This window comes from Dama dama, chromosome 12 (assembly GCF_033118175.1).
Source record: "Dama dama isolate Ldn47 chromosome 12, ASM3311817v1, whole genome shotgun sequence".
NCBI classification, from domain to species: domain Eukaryota; kingdom Metazoa; phylum Chordata; class Mammalia; order Artiodactyla; family Cervidae; genus Dama; species Dama dama.
The window spans coordinates 48,494,957-48,512,189 of NC_083692.1; the positions used below are offsets into that span (position 1 = coordinate 48,494,957).

Sequence of the window (17,233 nt, forward strand, 5' to 3'; positions counted from 1 at the left end):
GATACCAAAGGAGGAAGGAGGGAAGAGATGAACTGGGAGACTGGGATTGACATAAACATGGTTGCTGTGGTTGTTGTTTAGTCACTAAGTTTTGTCCAACTCTTTTGTAACCCCATGGACTCTAGCTCACCAGGCTGCTTTGTCCATGGTATTCTCCAAGCAACAATACTGGAATGGGTTGCCATTTTCTTCTTCATGGGACCTTCTCAACCCAGGGATCAAACCCACATCTCCTGCATTTCAGGCAGATTGTTTACCCACTCTATTTATGGGAAGCCCCCATATATATACTACTATGTATAAAATAGGTAACTTAGAAAACTAACTGTATAGCACAGAAAACTATTCAATGTTCTATGGTGACTTAAATGGGAAGGAAATCCAAAAAAGAAGGAATATGTAAGAATACACAGAAGAACTGAAAAAGATCTTCATGACCCAGATAATCATGAGGGTGTGATCACTCAGCTAGAGCCAGACATCCTGGAATGTGAAGTCAGGTGGGCCTTAGGAAGCATCTCTGCAAACAAAGCTAGTGGAGGTGATGGAATTCCAGTTGAGCTATTTTAAATCCTGAAAGATGATGCTGTGAAAGTGCTGCACTCAATATGCCAGCAAATTTGGAAAACTCAACAGTGGTCACAGGACTGGAAAAGGTCAGTTTTCACTCCAATCCCAAAGAAGGGCAATGCCAAGGAATGTTCAAACTACCACACAATTGCACTCATCTCACATGCTAGTAAAGTGATGCTTAAAATTCTCCAAGCCAGGCTTCAGCAATACGTGAACCACGAACTTCCAGATGTTCAAGCTGGTTTTAGAAAAGGCAGAGGAACCAGAAATCAAATTGCCAACATCTGCTGGATTATCAAAAAAGCAAGAGAGTTCCAGAAAAACATCTATTTCTGCTTTATTGACTATGCCAAAGGCTTTGACTGTGTGGATCACAATAAACTGTGGAAAATTCTTAAAGAGATGGGCATACCAGACCACCTGACCTACCTCTTGAGAAATCTGTATGCAGGTCAGGAAGTAACAGTTCAAACTGGATATGGAACAAGAGACTGGCTCCAAACAGGAAAAGGAGTACATCAAGGCTGTATATTGTCACCATGCTTATTTAACTTATATGCAGAGTATATCATGCGAAACGCTGGGCTGGAAGAAGCACAAGCTGGAATCAAGATCACCGGGAGAAACATCAATAACCTCAGATATGCAGATGATACCACCCTTATGGCAGAAAGTGAAGAAGAACTAAAGGGCCTCTTGATGAAAGTGAAAGAGGAGAGTGAAAAAGTTGGCTTAAAGCTCAACATTCAGAAAACTAAGATCATGGCATCCAGTCCCATCACTTCAAAGCAAATAGATGGGGAGACAGTGGAAACAGTGGCAGACGTTATTTTTTGGGGCTCCAAAATCACTGCAGATGGTGACTGCAGCCATGAAATTAAAAGATGCTTACTCCTTGGAAGAAAAGTTATGACCAACCTAGACAGCATATTAAAAAGCAGAGACATTACTTTGCCAACAAATGTCCATCTAGTCAAGGCTATGGTTTTTCCAGTGGTCATGTATGGATGTGAGAGTTGGACTGTAAAGAAAGCTGAGTGCAGAAGAATTGATGCTTTTGAACTGTGGTGTTGGAGAAGACTCTTGAGAGTCCCTTGGACTGCAAGGAGATCCAACCAGTCCATCCTAAAGGAGATCAGTCCTGGGTGTTCATTGGAAGGACTGATGTTGAGGCAGAAACTCCAATTCTTCGGCCACCTGATGTGAAGAGCTGACTCATTTGAAAAGACCCTGATGGTGGGAAAGATTGAGGGCAGGAAGTGAAGGGGATGACAGAGGATGAGATGGCTGGATGGCATAACCGACTCAATGGACATTGGTTTGGGTGGACTCCGGGAGTTGGTGATGGACAGGGAGGCCTGGCGTGCTGCAGTTCATGGGGTCGCAAAGAGTTGGACACGACTGAGTGACTGAACTGAACTGAACAGCGGATCACTTCGCTGTACAGCAGAAACCAACACAACATTGTAAAGCAAATATACTCCAATAAAAATTAATAAAATAAAATAGAAATTGCCAACAACCAGCATTCAAACAAGTGACTATTTGATAGACAAGGGAACACATATTCATTGGATATATACCTAGAAGTGAAATTTGAGTCATAGGGTAAGACTGTTCAAATTTCGTATATAATGCCATTTTTTCAAAGCTTTGTCAGATTTATATTCTCATAAACACTGCCTAAGCACTCCCACCATTCCAAATCCTTGGTGATGCTTTAGTCTTGTCATAGATTTTAACTGTTCTTGTGGTGATGTAATTATCATTGGGGTTTTGTTGCTCTATAACTAATGGAACTGAGACCTTTTTATAAGTTTGACCTATTTATATAACTTCTTGGACATTCTTGATCAGTAAGTTTTTTTCATTTTTATACTTGTTTGTCTACTTCTTATTGTTGCATAAAAGTTCTTTATATATTGCGGATAAAAGTTTCTTGTTGGCTATATGCATTGTAAATATTTCCTTCCAGGTCTGTAGTTACTCTCAGACTGGTTTCTTCAGATAGAGAGAAGTATTCTAATCCACTAATCTTTTCGTCACTGTCAATGACTTCTGTGTCATGTTTTAGGAAATGCTGCCCAACCCACAAACATATAGATATTTTTTTGTATTAGTTGCTCAAAGCTTTGCTACTTCACCATTAATTTTTAGCCTATAACCCTTCAGGAACTGATTTTTACGTGTGTTGTGAGGTAAAAATCAAGTTCACTTTCTTCCATATGCGAATCTAAGTGATTCAGTATCATTTTCTTAAATGTCTATTTCTGAATGCTCTGCAGTAATTTTAAAACATACATGGAAATGCAAAGTAGGAATGGCTAAAACAATCTTTTGGGGGGCTTCTTCAGGATGAATACTTTTTATAATGTCATAATATTTGAGACAGTGTGGTTTTAGCACAGGAGTGAACAAATGGATCAATGGAATAGAATAGACCAGTTCTTCTCTACCAGAAGTGTTAAGTAAGCTCCAATGCCCTTAGGCATCTATTATATACAATGGATTAACTTAGCTCTTCTGGATCTGAAATAATATCAACTATATACTGTCTTTGAGAAAATTAAAAATACAATCACTCAACTTTCTGTGAGGCTTAATCCTCTTATGGAACTCCAGTTGAGGAAGGATGGGACAGAATAATCCAAAAACAGATCCACACACATATGCACACTTACTTTTTGACAAAACTGGCATTACAGAGCCATTTCCAATTTCACTAAGCCAGTCAGCTTAGTAAATGTGCTACTTAAGTTATTTACTTAAATTTTCAAATTCACATAAAATTGTTCACAGTATCCTATGATCTACAGTGATCTCCCATTTGTACGATCTAAAGTTATCCATTATCCATTCCTAGAAGTGGCTATTTGTGCATTCTCTTTTACACTTTATTATTCCTGCCAGAGACTGCCAATTTTATTGGCCTTTTTAAAGGCACAATTTTTGGCTTTGTTGATTCTACTTTAATGTTTACATTCTAAAATGCTCATTTCTGTTCTTATCTGTATCTACTACATTATTTTAAGTCACTCCAGATGGGAATTTTCTCTTTGTTTTCAAATAATTCCAGATGGAGTGTTCTTTCCTAATAGTTCTTTTAGATTATATGCTAGCCTCAAGGAAATAGCTTCAGCTACTTATGGGGATAAATTTGTTTTTTTTAAATCCTAGAATTTTTTATTGTGGTAAAATATACATTTAAAATATTTGCCATTTTAATCAGTTTAAGTGTACAATTCAGTGGTGTTATTACTTCATAATGCTCAGCAACTATCAACACTATTTCCAAAAATTTTCTCCCAAAAAGAAGTGTTTTACCTATTTAAGCAATAACTCCCCAATCACCCATTCCCCTCTAGTTTACTTTTTGTTTCTATAAATCTGTTCCTAGATATGTCATGTAAGTGGAATTATATAGCCTTTGTCCTTTTGTTTCTGGCTTACTTCACTTCAGTTCAGTCACTTAGTCGTGTCAAGACTCTTTGCAACCCCACCAACTGTAGCACACCAGGCTTCCCTGTCCATCACCAACTCCCGGAGCTTGCTCAAACTCATTCCATTGAGTCAACGATGACATCCAACAATCTCATCCTCTGTCATCCCCTTCTCCTCCTGCCTTCAATCTTTCCCGGCATTAGGGTCTTTTCAATGAGTGAGTTCTTCACAGCAGGTGGCCACAGTATCGGAGCTTAGGCTTCAGCCATCAGCCCTTCCAATGAATATTCAGGACTGACTTCCTTTAGGATGGACTGGTTGGATCTCCTTACAGTCCAAGGGACTCTCAAGAGTCTTCTCCAACACCACAGTTCAAAAGCTTCAACTCTTCCGTGCTCAGCTTTCTTTATGGGACCTTTATGGTCCAACTCTCACATCCATACATGAATACTGGAAAAACTACAGCTTTGACTAGACGGACCTTTGTCAGCAAAGTGATGTCACTGCTTTTTAATACGTTGTTTAGGTTTGTCATAGCTTTTCTTCCAAAGAGCAAGCATCTTTTAATTTCATGGCTGCAGTCACCATCTGCAGTGATTTTGGAGCCCCAAAAATAAAGTCTGTCACTGTTCCCATTGTTTCCCCATCTATTTGCCATCAAGTGATGGGACCAGATGTCATGATCTTTGCTTTTTGAATGTTGAGTTTTAAGCCAGATTTTTCACTCTCCTCTTTCACTTTCATCAAGAGGCTCTTTAGTTCCTCTTCACTTTCTGCCATAAGGGTGGTGTCATCTGCATATTTAAGGTTATTGATATTTCTCCCAGCAATCTTGATTCCAGCTTGGGCTTCATCCAGCCTGGCATTTCGCATGACGTACTCTGCACCTACTTTACTTAGGATAATGCTTTTCAAGGTTCAACCATACTGCAGCATGTATCAGAGCTTCATTCCCTTTTATAACTGAGCAATATTCTATTGCATGTATATACCACATTTCATTTATCTACTCATCATTTGATAGACACTTAGCTGGCTTCTACCTTTTGACTACTGTGAATAATGCCGCACTGAATATCTGCATACAAGTATCTGAGTCCCTGTTTTTCCATTTTCTTGAGTGTATACCTAAGTGTGGAATTGCTGAATCATATGGTAATTCTATGTTTAACTTTTTGAGAAATTGCTAAACTGTGTTCCACAGTGCACCATTTTACATTCTTAGCAACAGTATCTGAAGGTTCCAATTTGACCACATCTTCACAAACACTTACCTTCCACTGCTTACTACAGTTATTCAACAGGTGTAAGATGGTATCTCTTTGTGGTTCTGATGTGCATTTGCCTAATAACTAATGTTGGGCTTCCCAGGGGGCGCTAATGGTAAAGAACCTGCCTGCCAATGCAGGAGACACAAGAGATGTGGGTTTGATCCCCGGGTCGGTAAGATACCCGGATAAGGAAATGGCAACCTACTCCAGGATTTTTGCCTGGAGAATTCCAAGGACAGAGGAGCCTGGTGGGCTATAGTCCATAGAGTCACAAAGAGTCTGACATGACTGAGCACATAGACACAATAACTAATGGTGAGTGTTTTTTCATGTGCTACTGCCCACTGTAACTTCTCTATAGAAATCTTAAAGTACTTGGCCCATTTTTAAATTGGGTTGTCTTCTGTTGCTGAATTATAGAAATCCTTTATATACTCTGGAACTTAAATCTTAGCCAGAGATACAATTTACTTTTCTGGTCTGATATATGAATTAGGAGAAACATAGATGAGCACCTTCTGTCAGTCCTTCAGGTAGCTCCCAGGCAGGTTAGAATATACAGACACAATAATTTGTAATATCTGCTTTTCTTCTTCCAGAACCAGTACTCGCAGTATGGGTTGCTGCCGTCAAGACTGCCTCAGAGCAGGGAGCTGGTGGAGCAAGGACAAGTAAAAACATACAAACTTTTGCCACCATTGCTAAGTTTCTTTTTTCTTGTTTTAGCATTCACTTGGTTGCTATAAAACTTTGTTGTTCAGAGTTCTTACAGAGTTGCTTCTGACAGTTTCTGCTAGTTTGACTGGAAGGGCAGGAACTTGGAGCTGCTTCTACACTATTTCCTAGATGTCACTCCAATCTTACAACTGTTAATCTGTGGCACTTTCATGATCATTTGGTTAAAAACACTTTCTAATTTCAATTTTAATTACTTCTTTGGTCTGGGGTTATTTAAAAGCATATTTCAAAATATCTAAACATACAAAGATTGTCTAGTTTCTTTCTTTTTTTTCGTTACTGTGTATCTAGTTTAACTCCACTGTGGTCAGAGAACATATGAAATAAATGTGTTGAAAATCTGTTGATCTGTTCTGACATAACACATGGTCTTTGTTCATAAATGGTTCAAATATGTTTATTAAAACTACAAATATAGCCAGGTTTAAATTTACAGTCTTAGTATTTTCTTTCTATTTGTCCTACCTGTTTTATGTCCTCTCTTCTTCTTGCCTCTATGTTTGGAGTCCCCAAGGCCATACTGCACCCCTGGTTTTGATCCCCCACTTGGAGGATTCACAGGACTCAGCATATAGTTATACTCATTGATATGATTTATATTTATTATTTGGATATAATTTATATTAAGTCTATGGATATGATTTATATTTATTTATATATATATTTATTATATATTATTATTTCACTGTGATAAATCATAGTGAAATACAGCAGAATCAGAATGGAGGAAAAGCATGTGGGCAAAGTCTGGAGGAAATAAGCTGCAAGTTTCCAAAAGTCCTCTCCCAATGGAGTAACACTGGACACACTTAATTTCCCGAGCAATGAGTTGTAACAATATGTGAAAATTGTCTCCAGGAAATCGCACTAGAGACTCAGGGCCCACAGTTTTTATTAGGGGCTGGCCATGCACGTATCCTCTGCCAACTGAATAGCAAATTCCTGAGTACCAGAGGAAACAGAGTCCAGCAGAAACTGCACTGTTTTTCCAAACAACTTAGGCACTCTTATCAAAGAGTGCTAGGAACCTTCTTGAAATCCAAGATTTCCAGACACCAGCCAAGGACCAAACTTGCAAAAGCAGGACTTCCTAAAGATATTAGTCTCAAGTGTGCTAGGTTAACTCTTGCTTGCACAGGTTCATCAACTGCTTTCTAACATTTTCCCTCCATGAATTTGTTAATTATGTATTCTTTTCCAATTTTTATTACAGAGATATGTTTGTTTAAAGTCTAATAAAACTTCTTCATTATTTTTTACTAAATAATAAAAGATTATTGACACTTTAACTCCATGTATGTACTTCCTACCTGACTTTTGTTATAGTTCATGTCACCCAGCTATATTGAATGGCTGAAGCACATGTCCCTGCTAGACAGGGACTGACAAAATGTGGTCCACTGGAGAAGGGAATGCCAAATCACTTCAGTATTGTTACCTTGAGAACCCTATGAACAGTATGAAAAAACAAAACGACATGACACTGAAAGATGAGCCCCCCCAGGTCAGTAGCAGTTCAATATACTACTGGGGAAGAGCAGAGAAAGAGCTCCAGAAGGAATGAAGAGGCTGAGCCAAAGTGGAAATTATGCCCAGTTGTGGTTGTATCTGGTAGTGAAAGTAAAATCCAATGCTGTAAAGAACAATATTGCATAGGAACCTAGAATGTTAGGTTCATCAATCAAGGTAAATTGGATGTAGTCAAACAAGAGATGGCAAGACTGAACATCAACACTTTAGGAATCAGTGAACTAAAATGGTCAAGACTGGGTGAATTTAATTCAGATGACCATTATTTTACTACTGTGAGCAAGAATCGCTTAGAAGGAATGGAGCAGCCCTCATAATTAACAAATGAGTCCAAAATGCAGTACTTGGGTACAATCTCAAAAATGATAGACTGATCTCTGTTCGTTTTCATGGCAAACCATTCAACATCACAGTTTTGCTGAAGAAGATGAAGTTGAATGATTCTATGAAGACCTACATGACCTCCTAGAACTAACACCAAAAAAAGATGTTCTTTTCATCATAGGGGACTGGAATGCAAAACTAGGGAGTGAAGAGATACCTGGAATAACAGCCAAGTTTGGCCTTCGAGTACAAAATGAAGCAGGGGAAAGGCTAACAGAGCTTTGCCAAGAAAACACATTGGTCATAGCAAACACCCTCTTCCAACAACACAAGAGATGACTTTACACATGGACATCATTGGGTGGTCAGTACTGAAATCAGATTGATTATATTCTTTGCAGCTGAAGATGCAGAAGCTCTATACAGTTAGCAAAAACAAGACCTGGAACTGACTGTGGCTTACTGCCAACATCCACTGGATCATAGAAAAACCAGGAGAATTCCAGAAAAACATCTATTTCTGCTTCACTGACTACATTAAAGCCTTTGTGTGGATCACAACAAACTGTGGAAAATTCTTAAAAAGATGGGAATACCAAACCACCTTACCTGCCTCCTGCAAAACTTGTATGCAGGTCAAGAAGCAAACGTTAGAACCAGACATAGAACAACAGACCGGCTCAAAATTGTGAAAGGACTACAACAAGGTTGTATATTGTCACCCTGCTTATTTAGCTGATATGCAGAGTACATCATGCAAAATGCCAGGCTGAAATCAGGATTGCTGGGAGAAATATCAGTGACTTCAGATATGTACATGACATTACCCTTACGGCAGAAAGTGAAGAGGAACTAAAGAGCCTCTTGATGAAGGTAAAAGAGGACAGTGAAAAAGCTGGCTTAAAACTCAACATTCAAAAAACCAAGATCATGGCACCCAGTCCCATCACTTCATGGCAAAAAGATGGGGAAACAATGCAAACAGTGACAGTTTATTTTCTAGGGCTCCAAAATCACTGCAGATGGTGACACCAGCTGTGAAATTAAAAGATGTTTGCTCCTTGGAAGAAAAGCTATGAAAAAGCTAGACAGCATATTAAAAGGCAGTGACATCACTTTGCCAAAAAAAGTCCATCCAGTCAAAGCAATAGGAATTCCCTGGTGGCTCAGATGGTAAAGCGTCTGTCTACAATGCGGGAGACCCAGGTTTGATCCCTGGGTGGGGAAAATCCTCTGGAGAAGGAAATGGCAACCCACTCCAGTTCTCTTGCCTGAAAAATCCCATGGAAGAAGCCTGGTAGGCTACAGTCCATGGGGTCGCAAAGAGTCAGACACGACTGAGTGACTTTACTTCACTTTACTTCACTTCAGTCAGAGCTATGGTTTTTCCAACAGTCATGTATGGATGGGAGAGTTGGACCATAAAGAATGCTGAGCGCCAAAGAATTGATGTTTGAACTGTGGTGTTGGAGAAGACTCTTAAGAGTCCCTTGGAAAGCAAGGAGATCAAACCAGTCAATCCTAAAAGAAATCAATCCTGAATATTCATTGGAAGGACTGATGCTGAAGCTGAAGCTCAGATATTCTGGCCACCTGATGTGAAGACCCAACTTATTAGAAAAGACCTGACACTGGGAAAGATTAAAGGCAGGAGGAGAAGGGGATGACAGAGGATGAGATGGTTGGATGGTACCACTGACTGAATGGACACGAATTTGAGCAAGCTCCAGGAAATGGTGAAGGACAGGGAAGCTTGGTTTGCTGCAGTGCATGGGGTTGCAAAGACTCAGACATGACTGAGTGACTGAACAATGAGTTCTTTGCAGTTGAAGATGGAGAAGCTCTACACAGCTAGCAAAAACAAGACCTGGAGCTGACTGTGGCTTAGATCATCAGCTCCATTTTGCAAAATTCAGGCTCAAACTGAAGAAAGTAGGGGAAACCACTAGGCCATTCAGGTATGACCTAAATCCAATCCCTTATGCTTATACAGTGGAGGTGACAAATAGATTCAAGGGACTAGATCAGGTAGACAGCATGCCTGAAGAACTATGGATGGAGGTTCATAACACTGTACAGGAGGTGGTGACCAAAACCATCTCCAAGAAAAAGAAATGCAAGAAGGCAAAGTGACTGTCAGAGGAGGCCTTACAAATAGCTTGAGATAAGAAGAGAAACAAAAGGCAAAGGATAAAGAGAAAGATATTCCCAAGTGAATGCAGAGTTCCAGAGAATAGCAAGGAGAGATAAGAAAGTTTTCTTAAGTGAACAATGCAAAGAAATAGAGAAAAACAATAGAATGGGAAAGACTAGAGATCTTTTTAAGAAAACTGGAACTACCAAGGGAACATTTCATGCAAAGAAGACACAATAAATGACAAAACCAGCAAGGACCTAGTAGAAGCAGAAGATATTAAGAATAGGTGGCAAGAATACACAGAAGAACTGTACAAAAAAGCTCTTAATGACCAGGTAACCACCATGGGGTGATCATTCATCTAGAGCCAGACATCCTGGAGTGTGAAGTCAAATGGGCCTTAGGAAGCATTACCACAAACAAAGCTAGTGGAGTTGATGGAATTCTAACTGAGCTATTTCATGTCTGCCTCCTTAGCACAGTAGGCAGCACGTCAGTCTCATAATCTAACTAAGCTATTTCAAATCCTAAAGGTGATGCTGTTAAAGTGTTGCATTCAATATGCCAGCAAATTTGGAAAACTCGGCAGTGGCCATAGGACTAGAAAAGGTCAGTTTTCATTCCAATCCCAAAGAAAGGCAAATCCAAAGAATGTTCAAATTACTACACAATTGCACTCATTTCACATGCCAGCAAGATAACACTCAAAATCCTTCAAGCTAGGCTTCAGCAGTACATGAACCAAGAACTTCCACATGTACAAGCTGGATTTAGAAAAGGCAGAGGAACCAGAAATCAAATCATCAAAATATGCTGGATTACAGAAAAAACAAGGGAATTCCAAAAAACATCTACTTCTGCTGCATTGACTACACTAAAGCCTTTGACTGTGTGGATCACAACAAACTCTGGGATACTCTTAAAGAGACTGGAATACCAGACCACATTACCTGGTTCCCGCAAAACCTGTATGCAGGACAAGAAGCAACAGATAGAACTGGACATGGAACAAAGGACTGGTTCCAAATTGGGAAAGGAGTACGTCAAGGCTGTGTATTGTCACCCTGCTTAATTTATTTGCAGAGTACATCTTAACTAAATGTTGGACTGGATGACTCACAAGCTGGAATCAAGATTTCCAGGAAAAACACCAACAACCTCAGATTTGTAGATGATACCACTTTAATGGCAGAAAGTAGAGAGTAACTAAAGAGCCTCTTGTTGAAGGTGAAAGAAAAAGGTGAAAGAAAAGAGTGAAAAGCTGGCTTAAAACTCAACAATCAAAAAACTAAAATCATGGCATCTGATACCATCACTTCATAGCAAATAGATGGGGAAAAAAATGGAACAGTGACAAACTGTATTTTGGGGGGCTCCAAAATCAATTTGGATGGATACCGCAGACACAAAGAGTCTGCTCTTGGGAGAAAATCTATGACAAACCTTGACAGTGTACTAAAAAGCACAGACATCACTTTGCCAACAAAGGTCCACATAGGTAAAGCTGTGGTTTTTCCAGTAGTCATGTACAGATGTGAGAGCTGGACCATAAAGAAGGCTGAGCACCAAAGAATTGATGCTTTCGAACTGTGGTGCTAGAGAAGACTCTTTAGAGTCCCATAGACAGCAAGGATATCCACTGTGAGCCACAGTTCATGGGGCCGCAGAGTAGACACGACTTAGTGAATGACCAACAACAACGTTTTTAACTCTTCATATATTTTAAATTCCAAATCCAATCATTCCAATGAATGATTAACACATTCAAATCTCACCTACAGTTACTACACATTTGCCTCCCAGAGGTTCTGAAACTCATGTTGGGACTATTCTTCTACCTCCAGAACAACTACTAGTATTTCCTTTAATGCAGAGTTATCAGTAATCAAGTCTCTACTTTGTTTGACTAAAAATGTTATTTTTAAAATCCACCTCATCTGTGTTTATATAATTAACATCTTGATTATCAGTCTGGACTATAATCATACTGTCATTGGCAAGGAACTGGCTGTACATTTAATAAGGAAAGACTGTCTCTGACTCTTCTTTGAGCTAGTTTTTGCTGAACTAACACAAGTTATAAACAAGGTACTTGTTTTTGTTTTCATGAAGCTATAGGTTAACTATATAATCTATAGTAATTCATTATTTAATAACTGTAAATTACATAATCATAATTATACAATTAATTCTAATAACGAAACAATTGTTACTAATTGTAATTATTGACTAACGTATAATTAAAAAGAGATTTCTAAAACTAGACAGTTTCTCAATTCTAGTTAAAAGCTGTGAAAAAATTAAACTTTTAAATATCTTTTTAAATTAAACAAAATCATGTGTTCGAGATAAAAAGTCTCATGACTTCTGAACTTGAACTTTTCAAAATAAATTTCAATGATTCTTAAAAATTTGCCCTGGGTTTTAAAAATTAAATTAGAAGAGCGTAATCATGATTGAGATGATTTTCAATTATTTCAGATACATTTCAAGGACTAAAGCAAACACTTCCTGAATTTAGACCTGCCAATCTGCAGATGAGTACAGTAATCAGAAAATGGTCCACTCTCCGTGTCAGTCACTATTTTACCATGCTGAGGAGAAACATACTCTGTTTGAAAGAATACTCAACAAATGACTTTTGTCTTACATTTGAAGAAAATTTCCACAATGTATAGAATTCTAAATGGGCTATCATTTTCTTTTGGCCCTTTAAATCCACTGTCTTCTATTTTCTAACATTGCTGCTCAGAGTTCAGTCAGACTTCTTACTATTGCTCCTTTGAAGGCAAGTCTTTTTTGTGTGGCTACTTTTGTAAATTTTTATGATTTTTCTCCATTGTTAGATTTTGAAAGTTTGACTAGAACAAGCATAAATATGTTTTTAATTATTTATTATGTCTAAACCTGTGACTTTGTCTTTTACTATTTTTGGAAATTCACAGCCTGTATCTCTTTCAGCCTATATCTCTTTGAATATTGCATTTCTGCATCATCCTCATTCATTTCTACTACCAGAATTAAAATTATACATCTGGTAGAACTTGTCAGCACAGCTCTTGTCGCTTTTAAGATCTCTTTTGTATTCTTCTATCCTTTTGTTTCTCTATGCTTATTCTGGATCTGTTCAACTGGTCTGCTCCCATAGTATCTCTTCATCTGTTTCTATCCAGTAAAACCTAATTAGCTTCTGGATTATTAAACTAAAACATACACTAAAGTAGAAAATTCGCAAGCATGTATCATGTAAGATGATGCTGAACACCTTGCTATATGCTTACTGGTCAAGCTCACCTTCACTTAACTTTTAGCCATACTTGTGCCACCTGCAAAAACTTCCAGAAGAAATGCAGCTACAAAAGCCACGCTCACTACTCTGGTTTCCTTCCTCTCCCATGTTTTATTTTTATATCTTCTCCAGATAGTCTGCTCTGAGAGGGAGCATCTATCTGAATCAAGTAGTTTGCAACTGCTACAAAGCTCCTGCATTTAATTCTTATCAATGAATTAAAGCCATGAAATAACGGAACATTTATTTCATCTTCAGATAACATAAAAGTATCATGATAACTAAATGATTGGAGAATTAGGATCAAAAAGATAGCTTAAGACTAGAACACTATGAAGATACTGGCAGTCATTTTAAATCTTTTTTTTTTTTTTTTTTTTTAAAGAATAGTAACTCCTAGAGAATTCGATAGAAGTTGTGGACACAGAAAAATACACATGGGTTTATTTGCCAAATATATTTACATGTAATTTAAAGAAGCTCAAAAACCTCTGAAGCTTATCCATGGGTTATATCATATTCTATAGAAGCCTTGTTCAGTCAAGATAAAATGTAACAACCATCAAAGTAAATTCCAAATATAATATATTTGAATCAACTATATAAGTACAGAATGGGCATTTAGTTAGCCTGAGTTTTAATTAACAGTGTGATAGGCTGCCACTGAAAGTGATCTGAGGCAACATTAAGGAACATATTCCAGAACAATGTGGTTAACAATCTCACTATTAGGGGTACTGAACAACACCCTAGAGTATTACACATAATTGTGGGAACAGTATTTTGATCGTGTGTTTTCAGTCGCATCTGACACTTTGTGACCCTATGGACTGTAGCCCAGCAAGCTTCTGTGTCCATGGTATTTTCAAGGCAAGAATACTGGAGTGGGTTGCCATTTCCTCCTTCAGTGGATCTTTCTGACCCAGGGATCGAACCTGTGTCTCCCTGCATTGGCAGGTGGATTCTTTACTGCTGAGCTATCAGGAAAGCCCCCAATATTTTGTTAAGGAACATTACAAGTCTAAGTCACATCTACAGAAGACAATCAGGATGGGGAAGAAGCTTGAAGTCATGTTAAGGAACAAATGAAAGAATGAAGGATACTTAACTTATAAAAGGAAATGTTTAGTGAATTCATAAATATCTAAGTGAAAGTGAAAGTCCCTCAGTAATGCCCGACTCTTGGAGACCCCATAGACTATACAGTTCACGGAATTTTTAAGGCCAGAATACTGGACTGGGTAGCTGGTCCCTTCTCTAGGAAATCTTTCCAACCCAGGGATCAAACCCAGGTCTCCTGCTTGGCAGGCAGATTCTTTACTACTGAGCCACCTGGGAATAGGAAAGGATGTCCTAAAGAAGAACTCTATTTCTGTTTCAGTCAGATAAGGGAACTAAGACAACTGCCTGGAAATTACAGAGAAATTAACTTTGAAACAACAGAGGAAAAAGGAGTATTCAAAGAGCTGAATGAAAAGGAAAGTTTCTATTATAGTCACTAGACATGCTGAACCACAGATGATCAGCCATCTTCTAGAAATACTGTAGGAAATTTATGTAGGGGCATAAAATTAAATTAGGCGTCACCTAAGATTTCTCTTAAGAGTCAGATTCATGAGTCTATTTTTTTTTAAAGAGGTCATTTAAAAAATAATCTTTAGAGAAAAGAGAAGAGGGAATTGATATTAATTTTCACCTCAAATATTATCACTTTATTTCTATGAATAGGACCTCTTTTCTCAAATGAATATATATATGTGTGTATATACATACACACACACACACACACATATACATAGGATTTAAAGCAGTAAGTATTTCCATTCAAAATATTAACTGAGTACAACGACATAAAGAAAGAAATTTCACTCTCAGGTGATAAGCATTACATAAAACTTTAAAGATAAAGACTAAATAAATAAAGGTTTTGGAGTCAAGATACCTGTTTTCTCTTACTTGTTGCCTCAACTTTTCATCCTTTAGACTTTCACGTTTTAGTTTTGCCAGTTCCGTAGCCAATTTTTCTTCTTGTTCAAGCTGGAGTTCCCTCAATCTTTTGTTTTCTTCTGCCTAAATAAAAAAACAAAACTTTAGTCATTTGTCCTCCAGAATCAGATATTTTTTCATAAAGGCTGAATTTGTTTTACAGCAGAAAACTACAAGTGCCTTCTGAGCAGTCAACTATTCACATTTTATTTTAAAATGCAAAATATTATTTCCATATATAATTTTTCTGAACATTTTTTCATGGAAAATTCCATACATCAAACACAAAAAGAAGACTATTGAAACACACCCTCAGGAAGCCATCACTCATCTTCAACAATTATCAATATTTTCCCAGTCTTGTTTCCTTACTCTTCTACTCCACTCCTATTTTTTTCTGCATTTTTTTTTTTTTGCTAGAGTATTCAAAAACAAATTCTAGGTATATCATTACTTTGTAATTCAATATTGATCTCTGACAAGAATTTCTTCTTATATAAACATACCATTAACAAACTGAAATAAATTAACAATAATTCTTTAGAAAAGTCTAATAACTTGTCCATACTCAGGTTTCCCTGATTGTCTCAAGGATCCTTTTTCTATTTATTTTTTTGGTTTGTTCAAATCAAAATCCAAGCCAAACCATATACTGTATCTAGTTATTATTTATGTTAAGTCTCTTTCATTTTTTAAGTCTCCTCACACAGTTCCTCCCCCCCATCCTACTCCCCCTAGCTAGGCACTGACTTGTTGTAGAAATTAGGACATGTAGAAATGTGGAACAGAATGTCCCACATTCTGAATTTGACCAATTGCTTCCCCCAAGATATCACTTGTTTCTTTTTCCTATTTCCTATAAAATGGTTGAAAGATTTAGAGACTTGATTAAATGCTATATTTAGGAAAGAATAAACACATAAAAGGGGTTTCCTGGTGGCTCAGTGGTAAAGAACCTGGCTACCAATGCAGGAAACTTGGAAGATCCCCTGGAGAGGGAAACGGCAACCTACTCCAGTATTCCTGCCTGGGAAATCCCATGGACAGAAGAGGCTGGCAGGCTATAGTCCATGGGGTTGTAAAAAAAAGTCAGACATAACTGAGTAACTGAGTATGGCATGACAAGCACATAAAAAGATGTTCAATATCATTGAACATCAGGAAGTTCAAGTTAAAACAATAATGATATATCACTACATACATACTGGAATGGCTAAAATAAAAAGTAGTAACAAAACCAAATGCTGGTGAGAACCTACATAACTCACATATTGCTGGGTGGTAATGTAAAATAGTACAGCCACTCTGAAAAATAGTTTTACAGTTTGTTATAAAGCTAACATGCAATTACAACTCAACAGTTGTATTCTTAAGCATTTATCCCAGAGAAACAAGAACTTATGTTTATTAAAAAACCTATACCCAAAATGTTTATAGCAGATTTATTCAAAATAGCCAACTGAAAATACCCAGACATTCTTTAACAGGTGAATGGTCAAATAAACTGTGGTATATCCATACTATGGAACACTGCTCAGCAACCAAGAGGAATGAGCATTAATAGAAGCTACAATCTGGCTGAATCTCTAGATATTTTGCTGAGTGAAAAAAATCCAATCTCAAAAGGTAGCATACTGTTTGATTCTATTTATATAATGTTCTTGGAACATGCTCTATTTTAAGGCTGAAACATAATTCACATAGTATTCAATTTGTATTTCACAATTCACAACTCAGCAGGTTTTTAGTGTATTCACAGCGGTGCGCATCCAAAACCACTGGCTAGTTTCAGAACTTTTTTTTTTTTCCATTTATTTTTATTAGTTGGAGGCTAATTACTTTATAATATTGTAGTGGTTTTTGCCATACATTGACATGAATCAGTCATGGATTTACATGTGTTCCCCATCCCGATCCCCCCTCCCCCCTCCCTTCCCATCCCAT

At 37.7% G+C, this 17,233-nt stretch overlaps 1 protein-coding gene across 2 annotated transcripts in view; it reads right to left on the bottom strand.

Moving 5' to 3' along the window:
• Positions 1–17,233, bottom strand: part of MNS1 (meiosis specific nuclear structural 1) — a 72,131-nt gene that overhangs the window by 35,919 nt on the left and 18,979 nt on the right. For both annotated transcript variants that reach the window (XM_061157224.1, XM_061157223.1), the window contains exon 3: positions 15,246–15,373. In XM_061157224.1, the coding sequence (XP_061013207.1) occupies positions 15,246–15,373 (128 nt within the window). The remainder of the gene's footprint in view (positions 1–15,245; positions 15,374–17,233) is intronic.